The 26770-nt window shown below is 41.1% G+C and overlaps 2 protein-coding genes across 2 annotated transcripts; one reads left to right on the forward strand and one right to left on the reverse strand.

Annotated features, from left to right (window-relative positions):
* Positions 1-8372, forward strand: LOC147310414 (hyaluronidase PH-20-like). The gene is made up of 7 exons (XM_086269366.1): positions 1-990; positions 1129-1295; positions 1383-1551; positions 1664-1882; positions 2487-2645; positions 3519-3608; positions 7844-8372. Exons 1-7 carry the CDS (start codon positions 1-3, stop codon positions 8288-8290), a joined length of 2241 nt encoding a protein of 746 aa, XP_086125492.1. The 3' UTR covers positions 8291-8372.
* Positions 8373-10681: 2309 nt separating this feature from the next.
* Positions 10682-14758, reverse strand: tmem229a (transmembrane protein 229A). Its single transcript, XM_086269365.1, has one exon. The coding sequence runs from the start codon at positions 14756-14758 to the stop codon at positions 13496-13498; it is 1263 nt and encodes a 420-aa protein (XP_086125491.1). The 3' UTR covers positions 10682-13495.
* Between the last annotated feature and the right edge of the window lie 12012 nt (positions 14759-26770).

Here is a 26770-nt window from a genome sequence, read left to right on the forward strand (position 1 = left end):
ATGGTTTCAGTTGCACAAAGCAGCAGAAGATGTGTGCTGTTGCTTCTCTTTCGTACCCGGTCAATCTTTCCCATCTCTTTCTTCACATTAGCGTTAGCAGCCCTGACGGCGCCAAAAACCGTGGCACTTCCTGCTGCTGACATTAACAAATCAATCTTAATCCTGCCTGCTACCATTTCCACTCTTTCAGTGGAAAAATCTTACAGCGTATCACAGTCCTACTCAACCTTCTCTTCTCCTGCACGTACCCCACAAACTTTGTCAAAACTCCCAATCAAGACTGACTCAAATGCCAAGTCCTCTACCTCTGAAACATCAGTTCAACTCATCAACCCAGCACCCCACAGAGATGTTGCAAACTCACCTATAACTTCTAAAAATATCCATCCGTTTGGCAAAGAGGTCTCTCCTAGTCCTTATTCAGGCCATTGTCGCCACACATTTTTCTATCCTGTTCAACCCCTAAAACAAATTTCATGGTTGCCATCTAACCCCTGCAAACATCTGAATTTGTCCCACAAAGCTACAGCACCTTTTTCGCACAAACACTCTCAATCACCTCACACCAAGAGCTGCCTGTATCCTCTTTCTACTGGAAAAGTTCATCTTCAACTTGCGAAAACTTCTAAAACTCAATCTCCTTTGCCACCAGCCTCACTGTCTCCCCTTTCCAACTCAACCTCACCTCAAAGTGCTTTAAAAAAGCGTCTGGCCCCTCTTCCAGTGTCACCCCTTTCCGCAGCTTTAACCTTCAAAACAACACTGCCTGCCCTTTCTAAAACATCACCCCTCCTTCCCTACAACACCACTTCATCTCCTCCGGAAGCAACAACCCCTTGCCTTGCACCTGCCCATCTTCCCCACACCGTAGGCCCGTTGTTTGAACACCAGCCATTCATTGTTACTTGGAATATCCCTGATCTAGTGTGTAAAAGGTATAACATCTCACTGGACACCTCAGCCTTTAAAGGAGTGGCTACACCTGCCAAGGTAAGAGTGAAAAGATGATGGATAATCAGCAGCTGTTGTGTTTTTATACAACCTTTAGGAGGTTATAAAACTGTCTTAAAAGGCAAACTTATTTATGAGTAGTGGAGATAAGTTTATTGGGTCTTGTTCCTGCTGCAGGTTCCAGGGCAGTTTCTGTCTCTGTTCTACACAGATCGACTGGGTCTTTATCCACACATAGACCTCAAAAGTAGGAAAGAATTCTACGGCGGGATCCCTCAGAGAGCTAACCTGAAAGCCAGCTTGGAAAAGGCCAGAGCAGATATTAACTACTACATCCCATCCATGTAAGTAGGCCAGAGTATACTGTCTTTGCCCCTAGTGACACATTAAATGCTGATATTGACCTCCATCACCCTCCTCATTCCTTCCAGGACAAACCGAGGCCTGGCTGTGATAGACTGGGAGGAATGGCGCCCCCTATGGGACAGAAATTGGGGAACCAAAAGAATCTACCAGACTTTGTCAGTGGCCCATGTAATGCAGGCTAATCTCTCCCTCTCAGTACAGCAGGCCACAGTAAAAGCCAAACAGCAGTTTCAGGTCAGAGCGCTTTGCTTGAGGCTTAATGATAAATTATATACAATACAGAGCTCAGAGCACCTATTAATTATTCATGCCATCATTCCTTCACTCCTGGCTTCCTTCCTCTTAGGAGGCAGCAAGTAATCTTATGTCAGGGATGTTGGCCTTGGGCAGAGCTATGAGACCCAACTATCTTTGGGGCTTCTACTTGTTCCCCAACTGCTATAATTATGGCTGGAAGGACCAGCACTACACAGGCCAGTGCTCCAAGGAGGTGAGGAGGCAAAATGATGAGCTGCTCTGGCTATGGGAGTCAAGCACAGCCCTTTACCCCTCTGTTTACTTGCAGGTTGGTGATTCTCCTATATGGATGACATACTTCTAATATTATTATTTTAAGTATTTATTTATTTAGTATTTATTTATTTATTGTCATTGTCAAGAACAATGAAATTGCGTTTGGGGCTTCCATACAACCCCCCAAAAAAGAAGAAAATAATAAATACCCCTTAAAACCCAAGTGTACATATTTAACCCAGTGTGACTCCAATGCAATAAGACAATCCTTAGCAATAATGTTCGTAGAAATTCAGACAAAGACCTGAGAAACATGACAAAATACAACAATGCAACCCATTCAATATTATTGTACTGTGAGATATGATATCAGATATGATAGTTATCTATTTAAGAAAGAGGGGGGGGCAGGAGGGGGAAGAGAATAAAGATATGATGCACCAATGCAGACCAGTTCATTGCTATTAAGAAGTTGGATATGGTTATTGTCCGTGAGAGGGGGGCAGAGAGTTCAGGAGCCTCACAGCCTGTGGATACAGGCTGTTGGCCAGTCTGGATGTTCTGGCCTGTATAGACCTGTACCTTCTCCCTGAGGGCAGCAGATGGAAAAGGTGGCGCGCAGGGTTAAGCGGTAATTTTCCCTGAATCTGTTTCAGACCTCTCTAGCAGACAATCCAAAAGCCGCTCTGATGGTGAGAAACCGCGTCCAGGAGGCTTTGAGGGTGTCTGCCCTTCCTGGATGGAGTGCTACTGCACCCGTGTTCGTTTACATGCGTCCTGTTTTTGTTGATGACAACAAACGCTTCCTCAGCCAGGTAACAAAGACTATTTAAATGTGGATTTGTTTAACACTTTATTCATAGGCACATTACGTAATAGTCTGCAGCATGACTTTCTGACCTGGTTGGGATGTTCTTGGGAGGCATTTGCAAATGACAAGCACTAAGCATACAAATTAAATGACTTTGCAGCTTAAACAGATTGCATCTTTTCCAGTAACTCATTAGAGAGTAAATGCAAGCACACTTGACTAGATTACATCTTACATCTTAGGTTACTTTATACATCCCTAGAGTGGAGTGTTTCCAGCCAGGAGGTCCAGTTTTAAGGGGAGTTCAGTTTCTTTGGTGTAACAACATCCTTCTCAGGTGGTAACCACCACACGATGTTGTAATCCTTATCTTCTGTTCTCATTTGTGTGAGCATGCTGCAAAAAACCTCAACTCAAAACCATGATGCAATTCTTTGCAAACCTTTTTAGTTTAAAAAGTGCAGAGAAAGCAAAAATTCTCCAGCATTTTTCACCAACACTGGGGCGCTCAACAGTTTGGGCATCATTTGCCATATTTTTAATTTCATAATGTCCGAAATGCTTTCAATGATGGCAGGTATAGGCCAGTTTAGCACCTGGACTGCTTTGCTAACAATCAAGTACTATATAGAACACTAATTTGATAATGGTAATTTTCATACCAGTAAAATCTTTTTTAGGGAGGTTTAAGGACATCTCTGTAAACGGTAAACAGTAAAATTCAATGTGTTTTAAAACCTCTTTAAAAACTGAAAATTGCTTAACTTTGAAACAGCTCAACATTCATCAAAGCTAATCTTACATTTTTAAATATTGGCTCAGTCTTTTTACATGTGTAACGAACAATTAGTGAAGATGATTAACTATTTGCGTCCAGGGGGATCTGATCAGCACCGTCGGGGAGAGTGTGGCAGTGGGGGCATCTGGCGCTGTGCTATGGGGAGCCAGCGGTGACTATGATGACCAGGTAACATCACACCACAGGCCTCCATTGGACTGCTGAAAGATATAACAATGTATTGATGTCAGTCAGACGGAACAAGACAAAGACTTTAATTAGACGATACAGGAAGCGGTTTATCTCTTCAGCAACTGACAATATCTGCTGAGTGATTGTGGCGGCTGGTTTAGCAACCACAATAGTTAATCCACAACAGCAAAGCCTAAATTAAGCAATGATGGTACATTTAACTGGATGTTTAAATTGCTCTGACAGAGACCTCAGCATGTAATTAATATTCTTGTAGTTGCATATCTTAATTGCCTTTTATTACATATTACATGCTGTTAAATAACTTTATTACACGTCCTTAGTGTCTGCTATTCAGTGCATTAGGCTTTTTATAGCTGCAAGATATTTTTTGTTAATTCTGCCTGTTCTGCAGTTAATGAACTTCTTACTCCACACATTACAAACCTATCAAAACAATACTCTCAGTCAGGAATAGCTGGTTTTCTAATATGTAAATATGCTAGTTTGTTTTCTGTTGATTATATCAAAAGGTAATACCACTGATACAGTTAGCAGCTGCTTAGCTTATCACAAATATTAGATTTGTAACATTACAGATCTATCAAAATAGTGCTCTCACACAGGAACAACTGTACAGTACATTTTATAATATGTATGCTAGTTCAGCCCGTTCTCACTCCCGAGGCGTAACATGCCGACGTTTTGTCGGCGATTTGAAGAAAAAGAGCGAACATGTGTAGATTGAGTCCATACGGTTGTCATATTTCCTCATTTTTCTGAAGTCGTCATTTAGGAACGTGGTGGGTAGCCGAAAACGTAATATGTTGACGATTTGGCACCTAGCGTAAAATGTTATGCTTTGGGAGTGAGAACGTGTTGGCTAGTTTGCTTGCTCTTGAATGTATAATGAGCCCTTAGTGCGCAGGGTGCCACCAGCCACCCGCACAGTGCAGAGATGGTCAGAGGAGAGCGAGGAGGCTCTTAAGGACTGTTTTGAGTCGACTGTGTGGGAGGTGATCTATGACGACCATGGAGAGGACATCGACAGCCTTACTACATGCATTACTGACTATATTAATTTCTGTGTGGATAACACCGTACCTACCAGGACTGTACGGTGTTTCTCCAACAACAAACCTTGGATTACCCCAGAAATTAAAGCTGTCCTCAAGCAGAAGAGGAGGGCCTTCAAATCCAAAGACAAAGAGGAGTTGAAAAGGGTGCAGAGAGAGTTGAGGGGACTGATAAGGAATGGGAAGGACAGCTACAGGCAGAAGATGGAGAACCAGCTTCAGCAAAACAACGTTGGTGAAGTCTGGAGAGGCCTCAGAACCATCTCAGGCCACAAACAGCAGAACTCTCTGCCTGGGAGGGATGTGAGGTGGGCAAATGAACTGAATCATTTCTTCAACAGATTTGATTCAACCATGAGACAGTCTACAACATCGGCTGCAGACTCACCCACCCCCACTGCTGCTGTTCCACCTCTGACACCTCAGACACTTCACACCTCCTCTATTCACCCTGCTCACTCCTCCCCACCCCCAACAACAGCATCCAATACACACTCAACACAAGGCTCCAGCCTGTCTCTCTCAACCACCCAGGTTAGGAGGGAACTGAGGAGGATTAATGGCAAGAAGGCAGCGGGCCCAGATGGCATCAGCTCGAGGGTCGTCAGGTCCTGCGCGGACCAACTGTGTGGGGTGATGGAGCACCTCTTCAACCTGAGCCTGAGGTTGGGAAGAGTCCCACAGCTCTGGAAAACCTCCTGTGTTGTACCAGTGCCAAAGACTTCACGCCCCAAGGACCTCAACAGCTACAGGCCGGTGGCTCTGACATCCCACCTGATGAAGACCCTGGAGCGGTTGGTCCTGGCTCAGCTTCGGCGCCTAACAAGCTCATCACTGGACCCACTTCAGTTTGCCTACCAGCCTGGCATTGGCGCGGATGATGCCGTCATTCACCTCCTACATCGTTCCCTCGCTCACCTGGAGACCGCTGGAAGCACTGTGAGAATCATGTTCTTTGATTTCTCCAGTGCCTTCAACACTATTCTTCCCTCGGTTCTAAAGGACAAGCTGGTGAACTCTGGAGTGGACCATCACCTCACTACCTGGATTTTGGACTACCTCACCGACCGACCACAGTATGTGAGGACTCAGGGCTGTGTGTCGGACAGGGTCGTCTGCAGTACGGGGGCCCCACAGGGAACGGTTCTGGCTCCGTTCCTCTTCACCATCTACACTGCAGACTTCTCCCACAATTCCACCCAGTGCTTCCTGCAGAAGTTCTCTGATGACTCTGCAATAGTCGGCCTCATCACTGATGGGGACGACAAGGAGTACAGAGGACTGACTCAAGACTTTGTGGACTGGTGCCAGCTGAACTACCTCCAGATCAACACCAGTAAAACCAAGGAGCTGGTGGTAGACTTCCGCAGGCACAAGCATTCTCCACTGCAACCACTGAACATCCAGGGTATGGACATTGAGGCTGTGGACAGCTACAGGTACCTTGGTGTTCATCTGAACAACAGACTGGACTGGACTCATAACTCAGACGCCCTCTACAGGAAAGGGCAGAGCAGGCTGTACCTGCTGCGGAGACTCAGGTCGTTTGGGGTGGAGGGCCCACTCCTGAAGACCTTCTATGACTCTGTGGTGGCTTCTGCTATCTTTTATGGTGTGGTCTGCTGGGGCGGCAGCATCTCTGCTGGGGACAGGAAGAGACTGAACAGGGTGATCCGAAGGGCCAGCTCTGTTCTAGGATGCCCTCTGGACCCAGTGGAGGTGGTGAGTGACAGGAGAACGGCGGCTAAGCTGTCATCCCTGTTGGACAACGTCTCCCACCCCATGCAGCAGACTGTGACAGCACTGAGCAGCTCCTTCAGTGGGAGACTGCGGCACCCACGGTGTGGGACGGAGAGATTTCGCAGGTCTTTCCTCCCCACTGCTGTCAGACTCCACAACAAAGACTTTAACTGAACAAACACACACATCCACACATGTGCAATAACACTAAGTGCAATAATCTTTTCTGGCATCGTTGTATTTTTACTCAGTTGTATATAGCATTCGTATTCTATTTTTATTTTATTGTATATTTTTATTCTATTTTATTCTACTGTATATAGTATATTATTTTATTCTATTCTGTACAGCTGTGTACTGTATTTATTCTTATTGTATTCTAATTTTTGCGTCATAACTTTTGCACTGTCCACTTCCTGCTGTGACAAAACAAATTTCCCACGTGTGGGACTAATAAAGGTTATCTTATCTTATCTTATCTTATCTTATAAAACAGTGACACTGCTGCTACAGTTAGCAGCTGCTTAGCTTAATTCTCTGCAGAAACAAACTTGCCAGATCTAGCCTTGTGAAATTTTTGCATTAAGTCAACATAAAGTAAGAAAATCAATAACATCCTATGCCTCATTAGAATTAATCTGTCCATGTTATTGAACCACTCCAATAAACGTCAACCGATATAGTGTCTTCAGTCTGGTCTTAACAAAACTGACCTAACACCACCGCCACCGTAGCCCACTAATGTCATTTAGTAATCATTAAGGCTAGCTAAGCAAAGCTAAGCTAGCTTTAGTCTTGTTTTTAAGGAATAGGTATGCAAGTGGTATTGATCAGTTTTTTTTTTCACGTGGACATGTTAATACAATTCACGGTCACTGAATTATTGTGATGCTGTCCTCTGTTTTAGGCGACACAATTGTGGTCAGAAGTTTAAGGTACATGCACACATCACGGGCATGAATATCATTGTAATTTTGAACTTTTAATGGTCTCTCTGAACTGTTCTTTTTCCACGGTGGAAAGGGAGAACAGCATACATGTTCAGTGACGTTAAAAAACAAGAATTTGCGTACACAAGTTTACATTTATTTTGCCTAAAAGCTGGACCAGGAAACCATCTAATTTAAATAAATTCTACCAATAATGCCAAGAAGAGTGGTCAAATAACCAGCAAGAATTATACCAGAAGCTTGTTGATCGCTACTGAAAGGATCTGGTTGAGGTGCAACTTGCTAAGGAATATTTTACCAAATATTACTGGGGATGTATCTATTGTAGTCTGGAAAAAGAACAGTTGAAAGAAGTCATAAAAAGCCTGAACTTACCGTGACATTCATGCCCACGATGAGTGCATGTAAATTTGTGTCCACAACTATAGTGATCTTATTTATTCCTCTCTCTATTTCTCCTCTCCAGCTTTCTTGTGAAGCCCTCTCCTTCTACCTCACCTCCACCCTGAATCCTTACATCACCAATGTCACGACAGCTGCCCAGCTGTGCAGCAACTTCCTGTGCCGAGGAAATGGCCGCTGTGTCAGAAAAAACTACAAGTCCAGCCATTACCTCCACCTAAACCCTGAAAGTTTCAGGGTTGTGAATACTCAGAAACGCTACTTTGTTCTAGGAAGTCCAAGCTTGGCAGACCTGAAGTCTTTAAGCAGGAGATTTAACTGTCAGTGCTACAAAGGACTGAAATGCACTCCTAGGACATACAAAGAGCTTGCCAAGGCCCTGATGTTCAGTGTTAAGCGAGGGCAGTACCAGAACTCCCCCACTCTGAGAAAAGTTGGATTAGATGACACCGAGCAGGCCAGCACCGCTAAAGATAAAGTTAATAAGAACTTTAATGCAGCTGACAATTAAATTTGGTGGTTACAAACTAAATTGTTAGTCTGGTCTAGAACCCAGAATCAAACTTCTACTCGCATAGAAGATGAGCTTATAGTCAACGATTAACTCAATATATATATATATATATATATATATATATATATATATATATATATATATATATATATATACTGCTACCTTTTGCTGTGTCAGTAAAAAACGACTCAGTAAGCATAGGGCTACTTCATGTACTATGAATAAAACCACTGACAGAATCTATGAACTACAAGCACAATACCAAATCACAGATGTGTCACCTGTGCCTGACAATATTACAGCCAGTTGGTATTTGAATATGATTTGACTGCATATGCAAATGGAAAAAAAAGAAAAACTGCAGCAGTTTTTTATTTCTTTCTCTGCAATGACAAAGTACTGAATGAATGAAAACATTTTTCATTTTAAATTCTCAGTAATTTATTTAATTTATCTCGGCTCTTTTAAAAATATGTCTGTGTATGCAAATGTATAGCGAATATAATTTGTGTGAGAAAAATAAACATGAATCACCAGACGCACTGACCTTTATTCCAGTTTAGATCGTTGTCAGTGGCTTTTGATTGCTTGAGAGAAAAGGTCTGACAAGCAGTGGATTATTTAAGTCTATAAATGACAAATGAGGAAAGTGCTGGAAACATTCCTCAGAGAAAGTTGCCTGTACTTCTATGACAGCATTACACATAGCACCACAGAGTTGCTGTAGATTTATCATTCGATCGCATTCCAGAGGTGCTGTTGGATTGAAATACGGTGGCTGTGAAAGCCATTTCAGTTCAACAGAGCACCTGTCATGTTCAAGAAAACATTTTGAGATGATTTGAGCTTTGCGAAATAGCATGTTGTCCAGCTGGAAGAAGCCATCAAAAGATTGGTGGTCATAAAGGGTCTTTCTCGGATCAAAAAAGCAGCAAGTACTTGGATCAGGATGCTTTTATATTGATTATGCCAGATTCTGAACTTACAATCAAATGTTGAAGCAGAATTCGAAGCTCATCAGAACAAGTAATGTTTTTCCAACCTTCTACTGTCTAATTTTGGCGAGTCCATGCAAAATGTAGCCTCAATTTCCTGTTCTTAGCTGAGGAGCGGTACAAAATGTGGTCAATCAAGTGGTTATTTGAATTATTGTTGCCTTCCTATGAGCTCAAACCAGCCTTGCCATTTCCTCTGACCTCTGACATCAACAAGTCATTTTCACCCAGAGAATTGCCGCTAACGGGTACCAACAAACAACTTACATTCAAAGAGTCACTTAAATCATCTTTCTTCCCCATTCTAACGGTCAGTTTAAACTCTCTGTCACCATGTCTACTTGTCTGAATGTACTGAGCTGCTGCCATGTGATTGTCGGATTAGACATTTGGATTAATGAGGACATAAACAGATATGTAATGTGGCGACTATTAGAGAAATATCAATTAATGGAATTTCCCGCTGGTCTAGTAAAGTTTTAAGGACCATATTATAATGTTTTATTATTCAGGTGTTGGAAAGGAAGTTGCCATAATAATCAAGCCAACTGTTCAGTTTCACTTCCTAGTATTAGATACCAAAAGATATGTTGAAAATGCATGTTCATTTTTATAAACAGCAGTCACAGATTACTTCTGATTGAACGTGTTAATGAGGCTTGGTGTATGTTGCTCCCATTGTGATTTACAGTAAATATTGTAGGTCACTGGTGTATTCACTCAGAGTCCTCTGGGTGGTGTGTGTGATGTCTAAATGTTCGTATTTGCTTATGTCACAATGATCTCCATGGTGTCGCGGAGAGAAAGAGAGGGAGTGAGAAAGTGAACACAACTATACAAAAAACCCCAGCATCACATAACTAAAATTTTAAATGAATTACATTGCTTTTTTGCAATTTTCTCTGTCTTATTTGATTTATATCAGTGCTAACTCAACCAGAAAGCAGTAATTACAGATAACACACATATTATCAGGTTGTGCCAGGAACTATTATCTTATGCACTAAAGAAAATGATTTGCAGCCATAAAACCAAGATTGTCTTGATTCTGTTGCTTGTGTGCCTGGATCTGCTGAGATTTGTTCAAGCTTGTGGTATGGAAAACTACAAGTATTTCCTATAGTTACCAGTGTCTGGCAGACCTTTTTTGTTCCTAGCCTTTTAGCAGAATGCAAACACCAAGTCAGTAAATAAAAAGAAACCGCACCCTCCACAGGGCAAAACCTCTGTATAAGGGTTTGATTTACCCTTTCACTTTACGCCTGGACTGCTTTTAACTTTTAACCTTGACTCTTCAACAGGAAGTAAATATTTCCATAGATATGGTGTAATTGCGCCTCTGCTGAATAATGCAAATGTTAAAGAAATGAAGGAATACCAGCTGCGTCACAGGAAAATTGTATTTTTATTTAAAATTCTAAGTCATACAGTACATGCCATTGCAAGTTAGAGATATTTTTTTTTAGTTATTGTGCAATTTCTTTCAAACGTTCTTTTTTTTTTTATAGCTTTTTAAAAGTAGTTTGGTCATTTTTTTAAAATCTTCAAAAAGTGCACAGCCAAACACGAAAGTTAAGTATGATTAAAATACAGTTATTCTGTCATGGAAAAAAACTGTAAGTTGTACAAAGTTATTCATGTGGGACAGAGTGTAAATGTTTAAGAACACCAGTGTAGCTGCCAGGTTAAACAAGGAAAAAAAATCAGTAGCCAAAGTATTAGGCTGAGTAGGGTTCAGTTCAGCTCTCAGTGCTAATCATATCAGTAGAATTTCAAAGGGCTTTAAAACTAAAAAAACAATTAATATGAATATTTGTTAATAAACAAAATAATAAAATAAAGCACCTGTGCAAAGTATGCTTCTAAATTTGTATAGACAAAAAATAATTTGTCACCTAAATAATCAATCCCAGAGAAGATCATCGTGTTTCTAATTCTAAGTGCAAAGTGACTGATTCTAATATTTTAATGGTGTTCAAAAAGGTCACAGAGCAGAATCATTTCTTTGCAGTTCATTGAAGCATATTACTTCTAATGAGGCAGCATAGGAGGTTAATATCTAGAGAATATAGATGATACAGGTGATACATATAGGTGACTGGCTGCTACAGTATGTTGGTGAACCGGTATGGCCTATATTATATCAATATTATATTAACCCATATATCACTAAGTCACATATTTTGTATATCAATAAAAAAAAAATCAATATTGACATTGGCCCCCAAAATCCATTTTCAGTCAGGCACTTCCTTTCGACCCACAATTGTAGCACTTGCAGATAAAAAGCTGAGTTTTTTTTGTGTCGCTTGGACTCAGTTTGCGCAGGAAGGCACTCGAGCAAATCAGTGTTTGGGTCATGAAAAAGAAACTGCAACATCATGTCTCCTCATAATCATTTAGCTACGGATTCCTTTGCTACATATACCACTGGGTTTATATCAACTCTAAGAATTGCCATGCATTGCTCTGTGATCATGTTAACAAGCTGAGTGGATGCAGTTTGTTTTGAAATGTTAAGGAGTCGAATAAAAAGGTGAAAAATTAACAGATGACTCTGTCTTAAAAATACTGACTTTGGAATATTAGTTGATACATGTGAGTTAATGAATAAAAGAAAGCTTTACTGGTATTTTAGCATGCAGATAGGACACTTAAAGCATGCTGATGTATAGGTGAATAACGTAAGCGATCAAATCCAAAACACATCTGCCATATGTGAAGAACGGGAAATCAGTCACTGCAATCCATACAAACCGGAATCTTCACACTTTCAAAGTCATGAGGACATGTAAAAGTTGTTCATGTTACAACTGTATTTTCCACTAAATGGGTAAAAACGGCAGTAATTGAATTTAAACAGTTAGGGTCCAAAGTTTTGAATTCCTTGCTATACCCTAAAATATCAGGCAGAGCAGAATAAAAGCACAGGTAACGAGGGTTAGGGTCGACTCGTAACTTCCAGAAGTTATTACCTCCACAGAAAATCTTGTTGAACACACCAATCTTCACCAGCCTGAAGAAAATGAAACGTATTAAAAAATCTGATAGTATTTTATAATACAGAGCGCAGCTAAGAGAGCAATAACTCTAGAATTAGAATTGGTATGCCAATGTATTTTATCTGAAATGACAATGTTATTATATTAATCTAGATATAATTAGTAGTAGACTCATTAGAATTAGGGGTAATAATTCAAGCTTTTACAGGGAAGAAGAAATAATTATACTGTATATAATTTTAGGTACTGCATGAATGATAGTGGTAAACCCACAAATGATAATTATTTACCTATAAGTACTTAGCAGTAGATAAACTAGAATTAGAGCTAAAAAGTCAAGTTTTTACAGGAAAGAAGAAATAATTATAATTTTAAGTAGTCTATTATGTCCAGGTATTTTCTTTTTCTCTGAGTTTAACCATCCTGTACTGTAAATATGCTGTACTTTTTGCATTTTTTTCTGGATTATATTCAATTTTCCATTTATATTACCTAAAAAAGTACCTTTCCCACTTAGAAGAAAAAACTAAAAGTTGCAAATACTGCAGGCCACACAGGTGGCCCATGTGATCTTTTAACAATAGAGTAATCGGGCTGGTGTTTACTTTTCCTTGGAGTCCAACCTAGAAACAAAATTTCAATCCTATCACACTAGTATCAATCCAACACCAATACTAGCTTCGGTATTATATCTAACAGTATTTGGATTGATCCGCCCACTTATACTCTGAGGCACACCAATGCAATTCACAATGTCAATATAAAAAGTAGAGCATAAATATAGAATAAAATTTGGATCTTTTTTTGTTCACTAAAATAGATGGAAATAATACACTACTTAAAATGATTGATTTCTATCTCATTTCCTGTAAAATACCCAGATGTTGTGCACTACTTAAATTACAAATGCAGTACTTAAGAACATTTTTCTGCTTTCCTGTAAAAAAAAAAGAGTTGAATTATTACCCTCTTATTCAAGTTTGTCTACATGTAAATTCCATTTAAGTCTATTACACCCTTGATCGTGGACTGTATTATAAAGTGCTACCAATATTTTGATATATGGACAAATGTTCATTTTTAGAAGGTGTAACGTAGACTCTGATTTTTGTTGTTTACTGCCTGATAATAAATAGATGTCCCTTATTAAATTAGTTGTATTTCTTCCTCACTTATATATTAGTTTACAACCATCAAACTTAGAATTAAAGTTGCTTTTTGTTTGGCTCCAGTTGTCCATTGACGTCTCCATTCTCTTCACTTAAATCATGCACATCTTTGGTGCACTTGATTCTCAGCAGGACATTGGACAGCACGTCCTGATAGAGACTCAAGCAGATCCACCCGGGCAGGTAGAGCAGGGTGATAAGTCCCATGAAGTTGTGAGGATAGTGGGAGTAATCCCACGAGCAAGCGTTAAACTGCCTCAGGACCAGACCCCACGAGAATTCCCACGTGTAGATGAAGCAGATGTAGATGGGGAGTCGTCGCCAGGACCCCCAGCCCAGGCTGAAGTGCAGGTAAAGGTAGAGCTTCTCCACCACGAAGCTGCAGCTTCCGTACATCAGGAAAGACCACAGGGACGTGTGACCGCTGAGGGTCCTGTCAGACTTCTCCACCAGGTTGAACAGAGAGGTGAAAAGGACCTCGTCCAGAAAGCCGTGCATCCCGAAGAATAAGAAGCGCGCAAAGCCGGGAAGACCGTGCGGGGGTCTGCCTTCCAGCTGGAGGTCAGCGGAGAATGATGGGCGATACTGTAGATGTGACAGCTCTCTGTGAAACACCTGAGAGAAGTAGAGAGCCAGGATGTAATGCACTACCAGCTGAGTCCCAGAAACCACCCTCACTTGCTCGGCCAAAGTGTTAATGTTCCCGATCAGAATCTGCAGCCCGATGTAGATGGACGGGTAGAAAACAAGATGAAACACCACAGGCCGACCTAGGAAGCACCTCTTCTGTGAGTAGATCTTTTCCAGCGCAAAATGGGTCAGCGAATGCATGATGCAAAGATACGGAGAGGAAAAGCCCATCAGCTTAGGGTCCCGTGAGTGCAAAAGCCCCTGTAAGGATGACAGCAGGACATCCAGAGTCACGCCGTGCATCCCGTAGAAGTAAAGCCGCATCCATCGCGGCAGTCCTCGCGGCGGCTCCGTCGCGTCCCCGGTGTCTGAGCCCGGTTCTTGCTGCTGGCGGAGCTTTCGTGCCGGTTTGAGGCCACCGTCCTGCTCTCCCGAACACACGCGAGCACCGTCGCGCCACCGACCGGCCATGATCACTCTGTGCGGAGAGCTCCAGCTGTCCCCTTCCTGTGCATTGTTTTCTTTTATGTTGTGCTGCAGACGCGCAGTGAGCGAGCTGCGACTAAAAGCATCTCCTGCAAGAGTACGGGATGCTGCGTTCACGTGCTCCCCAGAAGAAACAGTTTTCTGAGTACACTTTGACAGGGTTTTAGTTTTCCTACGTACCATAAATGTGCTGTTTACGCTTACTTTTTCTCATCAAGACGCCCTTTCCGCGGGCTGTACTTGAGGTTTAACTAATTTGTTTAGCGGATTTCCTTCCCGATAAGGCATTTGCAAATTCAACTTTGAAACTGAATTGTTTATACATGTTAATTACCCGCCAGTCTTCTCCTTTCCTTTGTGGGCACAGTGATATTTTTCAGCATAGTACATAAACGACAGCTGAATTACAGACCAGAATGAAGCCAGTGGTGGGATGTATGTCCTCGATGTGTGTTCTTTCTGTTGTTACAGCACGAATAAAACATGTACCCACTTATGAAAATATGTCACAGTAGGCCTACATTTTCAAAGGAATGCATTGGTTGCTTTAATTTACAAACTGTTTAAAAGAGATGTGAAAAAATGTACAGGTGTACATTCACATTCACTACAATGCAACACTGAAAATGTCATGAAGAACCCACATTTTCCAATATTTTGCAAGGAAAATAGGAAACGATTCCAGACATTTATTAAAACAGGTACAAACATACATAGAAATACAGTCTATAAGGCAAAAAACAAATAAATTAAAAAAAACCCGAACAAAACAAAAGCGGATTTTGTACAATTCTAATGAGCTTTAAAGTCACCATGACCACGTTTATTCTTCAACATACCCTGAACTCTCATAGGCAAGGTTCCTTGTAATTTAAGATGCCCCCATTTGTTATGTTTAGGCCTCCCACTTCTTATTTTTGTTTTCCACTTGTTTCAGTTTCCTCATTTTTTTAAAGGCCAAAATACAAACAATGCCAAGAAATCAGAATCAGAATACTTTATTGATCCCTAGGGGAAATTATTTTTTGTTACAGTGCTCCATTATAAACAAACATTAACAAAGACAGACAATACCCTAACTAAGAATAACACAATATATACAGGCATATATATACATAAAAGTCACTTATTAATAAATAGCTGAAAAAGAACATGTGCAAGAAAAAGAACATGTGCAAGAAATGGCAGATTTGCAGCTTCTTGTTGGTTCAAAAATACTAATTTACGTCTGTAAAATGTGTCACTTTTCAAGGTTTATCTAAAAAAAATGTAATAAATTACATGTTTCTGTGACAGACAGCTAAGTCCTTTATGTCTAGATAAAACACTGTCTCATCGCTTGACTTTGTTGCTTAATAGCTGATCAATTCACACATCAGTGTTTAGAGCCTTATAAAAGAAGTGTCCAGACACAAACTTTGAAAGACCATTAGGCCAGGGGTAGGAAACGTTAGTCCTCGAGAGCTGGTGTCCTGCAGGTTTTAGATCTCACCCTGGGTCACCACACCTGAATCAAATGATTAGTTCATTACCAGGCCTCTGGAGAACTTCAAGACATGTTGAGGAGCTAATTTAGCCATTTAAATCAGCTGTGTTGGATCAAGGACACATCTAAAACCTGCAGAACACCGGCTCTCGAGGCCTGGAGTTCCCTACCCCTGCCATTAGACTGTTGCTCAAGATCACTTTTAGAGAAATGAGGGGTGATCCAAGACTTTTGCACAACACTCCATTTGAACAATAATAGAATAAAATATGAAACCAACTGTATGCAACAAAAACGCTACAACCCACAGTCATGCTAGAAATTATAAATATGATGATCACGCAGTTTGATGCGCAGCCACTGATGTCAGTGAAGAAACACAGTGCTGATTTTGCACATTTCCAATAGCAGCTGAACGCAACACGAGCTGATAGAGAAGGCAGCATGGCTGCAGACGTGGTTAGTAATTGAGCTCACGTCCCCCTGCGACGTCCTGACGCTGTATAATTACGACTCATTAATGATAATTACAGCCGATTACTCTGCTGTTATGCTAGGCTAACTAAACTCATTTGTAAAAGCCACACAGTAAAGCAGTGTATTGAGGGATTGAGGGATAACCTTAATCCTAAATCACGTGTTCAAATTTGTTTTATGTATTTATTTATTCTTACATTAGAGTAAGAAAACAAAACAAAAATGCAGTCATTAGATTCAGTCTGCATGCAGACTAACCATGATGTTTCTCTACTTCCTCTTGAGGTTTCCTTCACTGTTACTGCTGCACTGTCGTGATCTTTAATCGATAAAAAGATGGGTTAAAAACGTCTTTCTCAGTCGTTCAGAGGAATAGATTAAATCGAATTATCACCCACTACTCCAGCAACAGTTAGACTCACGACATAGCAAACGTGATAGTGACCACAATGATTTTATAACTGAACTTAGTGGAAATATGAGCAATAGGCTACGTGATAACCAGTAGACACAAAAATATACGCTCTCAGCCTGCACTATGCTGTCGAAATGCCCACAGCCTTTGCAAGAGCTTCGCGCACAGTGAGAAAGCATTTTAGGCTTTCAACTTTTCGATCAGGAAGTGAAACTTGAGTTTATGAGTCGCATTTAACCACGCTGTACAGGCCAGACGCAGACTGCACTAATCCTACATGTAGCCAGCACCCACGACTGGTCTATATGCTGGCCAAAATTACATTTGATGACATTTTTTTAATGCAGGAAAAGATCCTTGGGTGATTTAAAAATGGTGTGATCACATAGTGTGTCCAGCAGAGAGGCTTCAATTCTCAGAGACTTGTGTAAAATGTTAGCGAGACAACTTTAAATCGCAATCCCTTGCAAAGCCTTCAGTGTTGTACAATGCATTATTTTGGTCTTATGGTCATATACAATGCAATAATGTGCTCGGTGTCCCTGTATGACCACACGGGGGCACTGCTGAGCATGTTACTGTGGAGCTCATGTTCACTAAAGAGAACTGAGTGCATTTTCATCGCAGGCTTTGATGTGAATCCAGGCGGTGTGGGTGACACGGTGCAACAATTGTTGACGCAACTACAAAAAGTCTCTCGTGAAAGATGCCGCGGCTCGCTTATCTCTTCTCGAGATGTGTGTTTTCATTTGAGCCCTGACTGTTTCTGCCTGGGTTGCTTTACTCAGAGGACGTCTGTGTGTGTTTGTGTGTGTGTGCGCCTGCTGAGACAGAATGAATATGCCACTGTTTATATTCCACCTATTTCAGCAGTCATGGTTTCACAGACAGAAAATGAAAAAAAAAAAAAAAAAAAGATTCAGCGCAAGTTGTTTGTGCTGAGTGATTTCTGGGAGTGTCGGCATGCATCTGTAGGTTGCACTTCTGGGAAAGAAGTGTATCTGTTTATGCATGTGTGTGTGTGTATTTGTGCGCACGCACCCGCACAGGAAATAGAGATATCAGTGGTCTTTTTGGGGCACGGAGATAACGGCGCTCCTCTGCTGGCTTAGTATTATCTCAGTCACAGAATAGTGACAGCAGATTTAGAGGCGAGAAAGCAGAACACATTTCAAATAGTCTGGGTCAAATATATATGCCAGCAGAGCGATATCACTCCCTCTATTACATACCTCACTCCATTACCTCTTCTTTAACAGTAACACACCCTCCTAACTTTATGTGTAGAATGGGAGCCGCCAGCTTTCAGACCATTCTTCTATGGAGCTAGCTCTCAGTTTGGATTCAGGAGACAGACACCCTCTCTACTTTTAAGATTAGGCTTAAATCTTTCCTTTTTAATAAAGCATACAGTCAGGGCTGGATCAGGTGACTTCAAACCCTCCTTAGTTATGCTGCAATAGATCTAGGCTGCTGGACCTATTGCAGCCTAGACCTGCAATAGGTCTAGGCTGCAGTGGAATGATGCTCTTGGTTTTTCGTCTACACTCACCTTTTTTTCCATTCACTATTTGCTTACACAACACTCTGCATTTAATCATTAGTTATTAGTATTAACCTCCTAAGACCCGAACTCTTCCACGGTATGCATTTTTAATTTCTCTTTGATATTTGGGCATATTGGGGCCCAAGAACGTCAAAACAAAGAATTACCAGATTTTTTTTTTACCTTATTTTTGTTTTTAAGAAAAATAAGAGCCACATATGAGGATATTCGTTTAAATATTTGATATAACAGTAGCAGTATAATGTCCTCGTAAGTGGATATCAGGCCCTTGTAAAGCAAAATTGAGTATTTTGGTCTAAATAACCCAAAATGTGATGTCCACATATGTGGATGCCAGGTCCTAGGAGGTTCACCGCTTGTGCTCCTTCTGGTGCTTGATACTTCTCGAGCTTCTCTTGTTCCTTCTTTCACGTTGCTATCACTTGCTATAGCTACATCTATCACTATACGGCCGTCTTCCACATAGCAAAATTGGTATGGCCTGGATCTGGCCCACACAATGTGCTTACAGATGGCCCACATACCGCAAAGAATGACGGCCCTTTGGTGGCCCAGATCTGATGATGTGGCCCACACATGGGCCAGCACAAGGCCAGTTGCAGACACACTGCTGGCCCTGTGCTGGCCCAGAACAGTTTCAGCTCTGGCCCAGAACAGTTTCAGCTCTGGCCCCAGATGTCAGCCTAATGTGTACCTTAATCAAGCCATGTAATAACAACATGCGATGGAACATGATAGTGCAAAAGTAACATGATGAAACTCTGTTTAGACACTGAATGGACTGATTCTCATATAGCACTTTTCTACTCTCCCGGATTACTCAGAGTGCTCTATACAACATGCCACATTTATACACTTTCTCTAAATTGAGCGCTTCTTAACTACAGCCACACACATTCTTACTCTTGACATGTAGACTGGAGGAGCCATGGATCGAACCACTAACCTGATTAGTAGGTGCCCTGCTCTACCTCCTGAGCTACAGCCATCCACCGGCAAAGGTGAGTAAACCGTCACTAGGTTTTGGATAAAGTGCACACTCACAAACCTGTCAAACCTGCATTTGAAAGGTTGGCTACCATAGCAGTATAGTATTGCAACATGGCATTTGGATCTTCTAACTAAAATAGGAAAATAGGAACATAGACAGTGCTATCTATTCCAGGCCTGGCCCATATCTGGATGACATACCACTTACCATGCCAGAAGTCAGCCAGCAGTGCCGGCTTGATACCAGATCTGGGCCAGACCAGCTTGCTATGCGGGCTTCCTCTGCTCGTCCACCACTTATCTGAAGTCCACAGGATCTTAGCTTGGTCATTCTCCATCACCCTAGTCGGTGTTTCCCATTTTGACCTCAGGACTTCCAGGTCATACACAGATTTTTCTCTTACCTATTATCTGCTGGATTGTCATTCAATCCAGCTTTGTCCAGCCACTGGTAAGATTGCTTGACATCAGCCACTTCTTCTATCTGCTGGTGGTACATACCGTGTAGGGCCTTGTCCTTCCATGATGGCGCCTCTTCTTGCTCTTCATCCTTCTCAGGTTATATTTATATGGGGAAACCTCAACCCTTTCCCAGGCCAGCCAATGAATGTAATATCTCCAGCATGCCCTGGCTCTATGCTAGGGCCTCCTCACAGTAGGACATACTCAGCTGGAACACTTTAACCAATAGGCAACACCTTTAGCCGTTTCCTTTCAATGTAGAGGACTAGCTGCTCAACTCTGGACCGCTCCATAATTACTGAACTCCTCACCCTATGGCTAGGGAGAGCCCAATCACCTTTTGGAGGAAGTTAATTATAATTTACCAGCCCTGGGCATCAATTAAAATTCTAACAATTAGATTAAATGCCTAGCACAGGGGTGCCCAATCCCGGTCCTCGAGAGCTACCGTCCTGCAGCTTTTAGATGCATCCTTGTTCCCACACACCTGAATCAAATGAATGGCTTGTTATCAGGCCTTTGCCAAACATGATGGCATGCTGAAGAGATCAAACCATTTGATTCAGCTGTGTTGGAGTAGGGATGCATCTAAAAGCTGCAGGATAGTAGCTCTCGAGGACCGGGATTGGGCACCCCTGGCCTAGCAAGTCCAGTACCGACTAGTGACAGCAACAACGATTAGTCGGCTAGTCAGCTAGTCATGCACATCCTGACAGACAGAATAAGTAGAAAGAGTGCAGTGCGCCTTCAGTGCATGAAGAAAATTAGAGATATTTATTGATTAAATAGGCACTTGCATTGATCTCTGCTCTGAATCTTGATGCTACATTTAACTAACTTGGTAGGTGCAGCTCAGTAACAGATTGCTGTATAAACTTAGCGACTATGTAAAAAAAGAAAAGAAAAGAAAAAAAGACTCAAAATCCATTCTGATTTACACTAGTTTTTAACAAGTCTTGGCTTTTGACAGACTGAAAAGTTTTTTATTCAGTAGACTTTGTGTTTGCAGGCAGTATATTACAAATATACGGACCATTCTTTAATTAACAAGGTTATATATAAGCCAAAGGCTCAGCATGATACTGTATTATATTGTAAACCTCAGTGCGAAAGATCCTGGTAATAGAAATCAAACTGAAAATGATTTTCTTCATATCATTTCTGGATTTTCGAATATTATTCTGTGTAGTGAAGCTTCCATTTGATCTCATCTGAGTCCACAAAAGAGATAGAAAACGCCAGCACTGCCTCCTATATTGGATTTCTTTGTATTTCTCCATGCTCTCACTCATATTTTACAGTTTAATTTCATTTATCAGAGAACACAGAAAAGCAAATATTTGTTCTATCATGAGAAGAAAAAAAATAGATGAAAGTTCATTACTAATCCAGATAAAAAATGTTTTTGTGGGGTTGTAAATGATCTCAGGGTGTTGCAAAATTATTTTGAGTAATCCTCATTTATTACAGCTCCAGCACATTTGACGTTTCACAATGCCTTGGTTATTATAATCATGCACATAAACTATTCAGTGCCATACTTCACTGAGGAGTCAAACAATAAAGCTGGCTTCTTTCCCTCATGAGCAGTTGTCATTTAAAATCAGTCCAGCAAAACAAATTCCTGCAGATTTATGAGACTTAAAAGAAGTGAGTGAAATGCCTTTGATCTGGATGCTTCATGCAACCATTACCACACTTCAGCCTGTCCTTCAGTGACCTATCAGCGTGTCTGATGTCCAGCGTGTCCGTGTTTAAAACTCTGTAGACCTTGAGCTTATGTCCTACAGTCTGTCAGTCTTGTCTCTTTTGTAAATGTGGTGCATTTTAATGCTTTTTCAGGAGAATCCTAGTAAGATAATAATAATTAAATAAAAAGGAAGACAGAGGAAATGATGTAGAAAGTATAATGAATATGATTATAAAAGGGTGTGTCAGCACAAAACATAAATATAGCCTGTCATGCTGACTCTAGAATCTGACACAAGTTGTGTGGTTTTTTGCCTGTTTAATGAAACATATTCCAGTTATAGATGTATGATGGACACGGACATAATGTGTAGGCTCTCAGCTTTCATTTGAGGGTATCCATATTTAAATTAGATGAAGGGTTTAGGAATTTCAGATCCTTAACATGTGCCATCCTCTTTTAAAAGGGACCAAAAATAATTGGACAATTAACTCAAAGGCTATATTATGAGCAGGTATGGGTAATTCCTTTGTTATGTCATTAATCAATTAAGCAGATTAAAGGCCTGGAGTTGATCTGAGGTGTGGTGCTTGCATTTGGAAGATTTTGCTGTGAACAGACAACATGCGGCTAAAGAATGAAACAAGCCATCCTTCAGCTGCAAAAACAGAAAACTCAAATCTGAGAAGTTGCTACAATATTACGAGTGGCAAAATCTACAGCTTGGTACATCGTGAGAAAGAAAGCAAGCACTGGTGAATTCAGCAATGCAAAAGACCTGGACGTCCACAAAAGAAAACAGTGGCGGGTGATCACAGAATCATTTCCATGGTGAAGAGAAAGCCTTCCACAAAAGCCAACCAAATAAAAAACCAGAGGTAGGCGTATTGATATCCAAGTCTACCAAGACTGAAAATAAATACAGAGGGTTCACTGAAAGTTGTAAACCATTCATAAGCCTCAAGAATAGAAAGGCTAGATTGGACTTAGCTAAAAAAACATCTACATATGCCAGCAGAGTTCTGGAAAAACATTCTTTGGACAGACGAACACAAGATCAACCTCTATCAGAATGATGGCAAGAAGAAAGTATGGAGGAGGCGTGAAACATCTCATGATCCATAGCAACCGCATCATCTGTAAAACAGGGTGGAGGCAGTGTGATGGTTTGGGTGTGCATGGCTGCCGGTGACGCTGGGACACTAGTGTTTGCTGATGATGTGACACAGGACAGAAGCAGCCAGATGAATTCTGAGGTGTTCAGAGACATACTCAAATCCAGCTAAATGCAGTCAAATTGATTGGGCGGTGTTCCATAATACAGATGCACAACGACCCAAAACGTTTAGTCAAAACAACCCAGGACTTTAGTAAAGCAAAGACGAGGAATATTCTTGAATGGCCAAGTCAGTCACTTAATCTTAACAGAACTGAGCAATTCACTTGTTAAAGAGTAAACCTTGGACAAAAATGCCCACAAAAAACAGCAACTGAAAGCTGCTGCAGTAAAGGCCTGGCAGAGCATTAAAAAAGAAGGAAGCGCAGAATCTGGGGCTGTCCATAAGTTCAAGACTTCAGGCTGTCATTGCCAGCAAAGGGTTTTCAACCAAGTATTAGAAATTAACATTTTATTTTCAGTTGTGCAAAGCACTTTGAGTGCTCGGAGTAGAAAAGTGCCACAGAACCAGTCTATTTATCACTGATTGAATTAACTTTTGAGCCCCTGAAATGAAGGAATTGTGTTAAAAACAATTTATTTCCTCATAGTTTTATGCAATCTTTTTGTTCAGACCACTGAATTAAACTGAAAGTCTGTGCTTCAAATACGTCTGAGTTGTTTGATTTAAAATTCATTGTGGTAATGTACAGAACCACAAACAGAAAAAGCTGTCCCTGTCCCAATTTAAGGGCCCTAACTGCATCTTAATTTCAGAATGCATTTCCTCTCTCTTAATGCCACATGAGATCCTTCGCTCTGCTGCTGTTTTCCATCACACCTTACCTTTTAAAGTGCATATTTATTGTGGATTTAGTGACTGTTATGTGTAATGTACATTTATAACTTAACTTTGACTTGACTTGACTTTACTAATGTTCAGAGATTTCAAGTATTTAAATGACACACAAGCAACAACATGCATGCATGTCATGAACAATAACTTGTCTATTATTGTAACCAATATAATACCAAAATGCAGCACCACCAATGCAATACCTGTACATATATATGTATATATCCCTATCCTCTTTGTGCTGCTTCAAAATATTGTCTCTTTGGAATTACACACACTAGATGGCAGCAGTGCGACACAGACTCCCATGGGTTGGGTGGGCCCCTCTGACACCAAAATGTTTTTCTTTTAAAACCCCCCCCCCCCCCAAAAAAAAAAAACAAAAAAAAAACAACAACCCCAAAACAAAACATGATGTTCACCCTCCTGGGCACGTATGGCTCAAATAATGGCCAAACGCTCACCGCACTGTGCTGGCTGGAATCATTCTGCTCCTGCTGTCATCGTACAGGACGTCACTCCATTTGAGGCACACAATCCAAATACGTTTAGTCCATCACAGGACATTTCTAGCACACTCGCTTCACATGAAAAAGGCGCTTGTAAATGAACAAAATGGACACACCAGGTGTTTGATAGCCTCTCTTCAATTGGGCAGAAAAAAAAAACCATTTTCTCGTCCCGTTAAGTTCGTTACAGGTTGTGAATGGCTGTAAGATGAAACTGCGCTACGCCTGATTGATGTGACGCTTGACCCCATCTCCTACCCACACCTCCGCCTCTGTCCCACAGGAAATGAATGCGAATCTCCAGTCATGCACTTAAAATGAGAACCTGAAAATGTAATTTCAGAACCCATTTCCTCCAATTTGAGCTGTTATTGAATGGACTGCTGGCCCTATGTTCTCATATTGTCTCACATGGTCAGGTTGGGTATAGTGATGTGTTTGTGTATCTAGCCTGCACATGCATGTGCATTTTTCCTTTTATACTTTTCTCATCTCGAGATTTCAAAAGCAGGCCTGTGCCTGTCGCTTAAATGTGGAAATCTGCATGAGTACATGGGAATTAGTAGTGCTCCTTACGGAGTTGGGAGAAGGGGGAGAAAGGAGGTGATAAAGATCATCTAACTGATTGGAGGTTTGCACCGTTCCCGAATGTCGTGGCAGCTTTTGTTTGCAGTTTCTTCCTCATTTGAAATTCTGTGCAACCCTGAGACCCTCCGGGCCTCACCTGGTCACACAGCAACATAACAACCTGACTCACCCTGTGTCACCTTGCTTTATACCTCTCTGCTCTTGCTGCATCTGCCTCTGAATGCTCGCTCCTCTCCTCTGCTTTTGATATTCTAATTCATTTGTGACTGACTCACACTCGCCCAACTGGTATTCACTGATTGCTTCTCCTCCGCTACAATTTTATGAACCACATCTTCTCCAAGGACGATGGGCAATATTATTTAAATATTCATTTAACACTTGCTACATAATTCTATTGTTGGAGACTTTCAGCTTTCCTCACCTTCTCTTCCAAGCTTCCTTTATTTTTGCCTTCTCTTCTCTTCTCTTCTCTTCTCTTCTCTTCTCTTCTCTTCTCTTCTCTTCTCTTCTCTTCTCTTCTCTTCTCTTCTCTTCTGAGTAACTCCCAGTAGATTTCCTAGTATAATTAATCTGTGCTTCCTAACCATCATCACACATCTCATTTTCCTGCTCACCCTCTCCTCCTCTCTCTGCCCCGCCTCTCCCCCTGCTGTAACCTTAGTGACCCCTCCTTTACCCTTGTCTTAAATAGCCTCCCTCCACCCTTTTCCACCCTTAACCTCATCCTAACCTTTGTTTTCCTTTTTTTGTTACCTGTGCATAGCTTTTGCATTTCACATTGCTCTTTTCTTCTTTCATGTTTGTTAGACTGATATTCTACTGACTGTGGCAGTGCTTGTTACCTCTTCTCCTCATCAGGATTTTTCTTCCCTTGCTGTCATAGACAGAGTGCAAACAAGTGCTCCTCGCTGTCAGGATAACACTGTAAATTGTGGCTCTCTACTTACATTATATATATTTTTCATGTCTTTCTATTCGTCAAAGAAGTAAAGAAAAGACAAAGAAAGATGTAAAAGCAGCACTGCTACAAGGTAAATCTTTTTAGTTAGGCAAAAGCTGATAAAGATGAGACATCAGCAGGACGAATCGCACAACTGTGACAATCCTGATCCTGTTATGTCCACATTTGTAGGTTTTAGGCTAATTACCCACCACTTCATTAGCTGCACCTTCATAGTACTAGTTTGGATCCCTTTTGGGCTTCAGAGCTGTTTTAATTCCTCTTGTCCCCTTACCCTCAACCAGTTGTGGCAGATGGTTTCGCCTCCCTCCTGGTTTGCCAGAGGTTTCTTCCTGTTAAAAGAGAGTTTTTCCTTTCCACTGTTACCAAAATGGTTAATATAACTGTTGTTTTTTCCTGTTTTCTTTGTATGATTGTAGGGTCTTTGCCTTAAAATAAAAACAAACAAAATTGAATTGAATGCATTCTTCTTAGCACAGATTCCATAAAGCAATGGAAACATTACACAGAGATTTTGTTCCATATACTGACATGACAGCATCATGCAGTTGCAACAGATTTGCCGGCTGTACATCGATGAGGCAAATCTGCCACATCCCAAAGGTGCTCTACTGAGTTGAGATCTGTTAAGCTTTGGAAAGATTTACTCAGAGATTTAGGAAATTCGGAGTGTGCTTTTCTTCTTTTTACAACTTCCTACGATAACTACTGTAGCTTGCTAACACATACAAAGTGTGGTCAAAAATTTCTGGGCTTTTACAAATACAAAAACTTTACCTTATTCATATCATATTTGTGCTCCCTGACCCATTTCTACTCATATGGGGGCAACTATTTTCTCTTCCAGTGTGCACAGCTTTCAGAGTATAAAGCTGTTATCACTGTCATTGTGAGCTTGCTGATATTAGCATTTAGCTTAGAGCTCTACTGTGACAATATACTGAATTTGCAGTGTGTGATTTGAAAAACATGAACATACGTCTGTGTCTTTGTGTTAGCCCTGCGATAGACTGGTGATCTGTGTGGGGTTTACCC

Source organism: Aulonocara sp. 'chitande type north' Nkhata Bay, linkage group LG17, assembly GCF_057382095.1.
Source record: "Aulonocara sp. 'chitande type north' Nkhata Bay isolate Kocher_YH1m ecotype deep benthic linkage group LG17, A_spYH_male_GT1.1, whole genome shotgun sequence".
NCBI lineage: Eukaryota > Metazoa > Chordata > Actinopteri > Cichliformes > Cichlidae > Aulonocara > Aulonocara sp. 'chitande type north' Nkhata Bay.